Genomic DNA, 3,377 nt, shown 5'->3' with positions numbered 1-3,377 from the left:
TAGCCCCCGTCCAAACCCACTGTAGCACCCGTCCAAAGCCGCTGTAGTCCCCGTCCAAAGCCGCTGTAGCCCCCGTCCAAAGCCACTGTAGCCCCCGTCCAAAGCCGCTGTAGCCCCCGTCCAAAGCCACTGTAGCCCCCGTCCAAACCCACTGTAGCACCCGTCCAAAGCCACTGTAGCCCCCGTCCAAACCCACTGTAGCACCCGTCCAAAGCCACTGTAGCACCCGTCCAAAGCCGCTGTAGCCCCGTCCAAGGCTGCAATAGCCCCAGTCCAAGAACGTGATCAGTTCTCCTGGTCGTCCTAATGACTTCAGAGACATACGAAGGCATGATTTTCCCCGCTTGTGAAAGGCAATTGACTAGAAATTACCCTAATTGCCTTGGGTGGGGGGGGACGAGACTTTTCGCTACGGCTCTCGGGTAATTTACTACTTATTATGAATCACTTGGGTATCTCAGTGGAGACCTGAGGGGCACCATTTTACCACTGAATATCACCCTAAATCCACCACCACCAGGTGGAGCTTCTCATCGGATTTCAACCCGATTTCTGGTATTCTACGTCCCTGTTCGACTCCCCGATCCTCTGAGTCCCTGATACTCTCTTTGATCCCCCCCTGATCTCTTTTGGTCTTTCTCTGACCTTCACTCTCTCTCTCTCCGCCCTCAGGATATTAATGGGCCTTCCCATCGTGTGTGTATATAATGTTTCTTTACTAAACTTCTCTCTACCTCTCTCTCTCTTCTATGTTGTCGAATACCTGCGGCTGCGGTCGACCTCTGTAGAGGAGATGTGATGCCCAAGACACACACACACCTGAAGATGACGAGACGACGACGTTTCGACTTGATAATGGTCCAGAACGGACCGAAACATCGCCGTCTCATCATCTTCAGGTGTGTGGTTTGGTCACTATATCTTCAGCCACGTTATTGTGACTCATCGTCTGCTGTGGAGGCACTCATGGAACTCATGGCACTTGAGTTGACTCATTGGCACTTGAGTTCGAGAATAAATGAACCGAAGGAATCATTCCTCATCTCGTCCTGTTTCTCAGGGCAGCTATGGCGGACCTCAAGGTGGGTAAAGTATATTATTATACCTTATGCTGCTTCCGGGAATCAGTGAATTGAGGCCCGGTCTCTAACTAGGCCTCCAGGTCTGGTCAACCAAGGCTGTTACATGCATTAAGATAGTTTACGAGGTTTGTACTGATATCTTTCTTTGGCTTACATAATATGTTGAAAAAAAATAACATAGTGAGATCTTCATTTGATTTTTTCACAGTCCTAAACTGTGTGTATACTGGTTTACCACTGTGTTCCTGGTTTACCACTGTGTTCCTGGTTTACCACTGTGTTCCTGGTTTACCACTGTGTTCCTGTTTACCACTGTGTTCCTGTTTACCACTGTGTTCCTGTTTTAGCACTGTGTTCCTGTTTACCTCTGACTACAGTGAAGGAACTCCCACAAACAGTCCACAGGCTCTCTGTCCCCACCGTGTGGGGGGGGGGGGCTTCCTTCCCCATAAGGCAGGGTCTCTTCCCTCTAGAGTGCAGGTACTCCCCCCCACAGTATCAGGTCTCTTCTCAACAGATCCCTGATCTTTCCACCCCCAGGCAGAGCCCCAAGGGACCACAAGGATCGAGCCCACAGGAAAGTAAGTTTCGTCTGAAAATTAATGGGTCAGTGATTCTGAAAGTTTACTCCAATTACTGAAGTTCTCCTTCGATCCCGTTGTTGATATCCGCTTTCAGATATATACCATTTTACCGGCTGACAAACTTTTGATTTGATATCAATTAGTTTATCAAATGAAACATTATCTAAAATGTTTCTGGAACATTGCTGGAAAAATCACCAGGAGCAAATCTTTGACAATACGCCGGCTTCCTGTCCTTATCGAGGCCACTATGGCCCTCAGGTAAATTCAGGTAAATAAAGGCAAATCACAATTTACTGTAAAAACGTGAATATATCGGAATGTATTGTAATTTGCCAGGCAATTGGATGAAAAGTTAATTATGGAGGCTGAGTGGTAAACAATCTTTCCACGCGTGTAGTGATGATAATCTATCGGTTACCCTTGGGAAACGTATTAAGCGTTGCAGCCCAGAGTTCCCAAATCTTTGCTACTTTCATCCCAGAAAAATTTCATATCTTTGCTCCTCTCAGCCAAGAAAAATCCCAGATCTCTGGTCTTCTTAAAGAAAAATTATAGATTTTTGCTAGCGATGAGTCACAATAATGTGGCTGAAGAATGTTGACCAGACCACACACTAGAAGGTGAAGGGACGACGACGTTTCGGTCCGTCCTGGACCATTCTCAAGTCGATCTTTGCTCCTTTCAGCCAAGAAAAATCCCAGATCTTTGCTCTTAGTCAAGAAAAATCTCAAATCTTTGCTCTTCTCAGCCCAGAAAAATCCCAGATCTTTGCTCTTCTCTGCCCATAAAAATGCCAGATCTTTGCTCTTCTCAGCCCATAAAAATGCCAGATCTTTGCTCTTCTCAGCCCATAAAAATCCCAGATATTTGCTCTTCTCAGCCCAGAAAAATCCCAGATCTTTGCTCTTCTCAGCCCAGAAAAATCCCAGATCTTTGCTCCCTCTTGCCCATCCAGCGCTCTACTTCAACGGATATGCTACTCCCAGATATTCTCCAAAGAGAAAATCTTGGAGACGATTAGGGTAGCTGTACTGAAATTGAAACTCAGCAGATCCTTTCGTCAAACAAATTCTCAGTCACCTTAATGATATTTGGGCTCTCCGGCAGCTGAACTAATTAAGACAGAGGAACAGGGAAGCCATCTTTTCAGTCCCTGTCTTAAAGTATACACCAGAAGATCGTCCAGTGTAACGAGGATTGGTTGAATACATCCATTCTCATAACAGATAATTAAAACTCTTGTTGAATATTTATGTTCCTTTGCCTCTCTCTTTCTCTCCCTTCTTCTTCTTTATCTCTGTGTCTTTATCTCCTTATCAGCCTCTCACTATGTCGTTATCTATCATCAATTTACGTTCGCTTATCCATTACATTTATAACTAACGAATCACCATATTATAAATTACTTTCATCTGATGATTTCGATGATTTATCATATCATCCTGCTTATCATCCGACAAGCAGACAAACCCTTACTTATCAATACAAGAGTTTTACATATATACAAGAGTTTATACATTCTTGTAAAGCCACTAGTACGCGTAGCGTTTCGGGCAGGGCCTTAACCCTAATTTCCCCGGAATACGACCCCGCCGAATCGTTTAACAACCAGGTACCCATTCACTGCTGGGTGAACAGAGGCGTACAGTTAAGGATTGGCGCCCGGTCAATCCTCCCCGGCCAGGATTCGAACCCAAGGCAAGGCGCT

At 45.5% G+C, this 3,377-nt stretch overlaps 1 protein-coding gene across 1 annotated transcript in view; it reads right to left on the bottom strand.

The window, feature by feature from the left end:
* Nucleotides 1-322, bottom strand: part of LOC138353732 (filaggrin-2-like) — a 1,062-nt gene extending 740 nt beyond the window's left edge. Inside the window, exon 1 of the mRNA XM_069307120.1 lies at nt 1-322. This exon is cut by the window's left edge and continues 740 nt beyond it. Within this exon, the coding sequence (XP_069163221.1) occupies nt 1-322 (322 nt within the window).
* Nucleotides 323-3,377: the final 3,055 nt, after the last annotated feature.

This window comes from Procambarus clarkii, chromosome 59 (assembly GCF_040958095.1).
Source record: "Procambarus clarkii isolate CNS0578487 chromosome 59, FALCON_Pclarkii_2.0, whole genome shotgun sequence".
In the NCBI taxonomy this organism is placed as follows: domain Eukaryota; kingdom Metazoa; phylum Arthropoda; class Malacostraca; order Decapoda; family Cambaridae; genus Procambarus; species Procambarus clarkii.
Note: the sequence above shows the minus strand (reverse complement) of the source record. Positions and strands in the feature narration are given on the sequence as shown.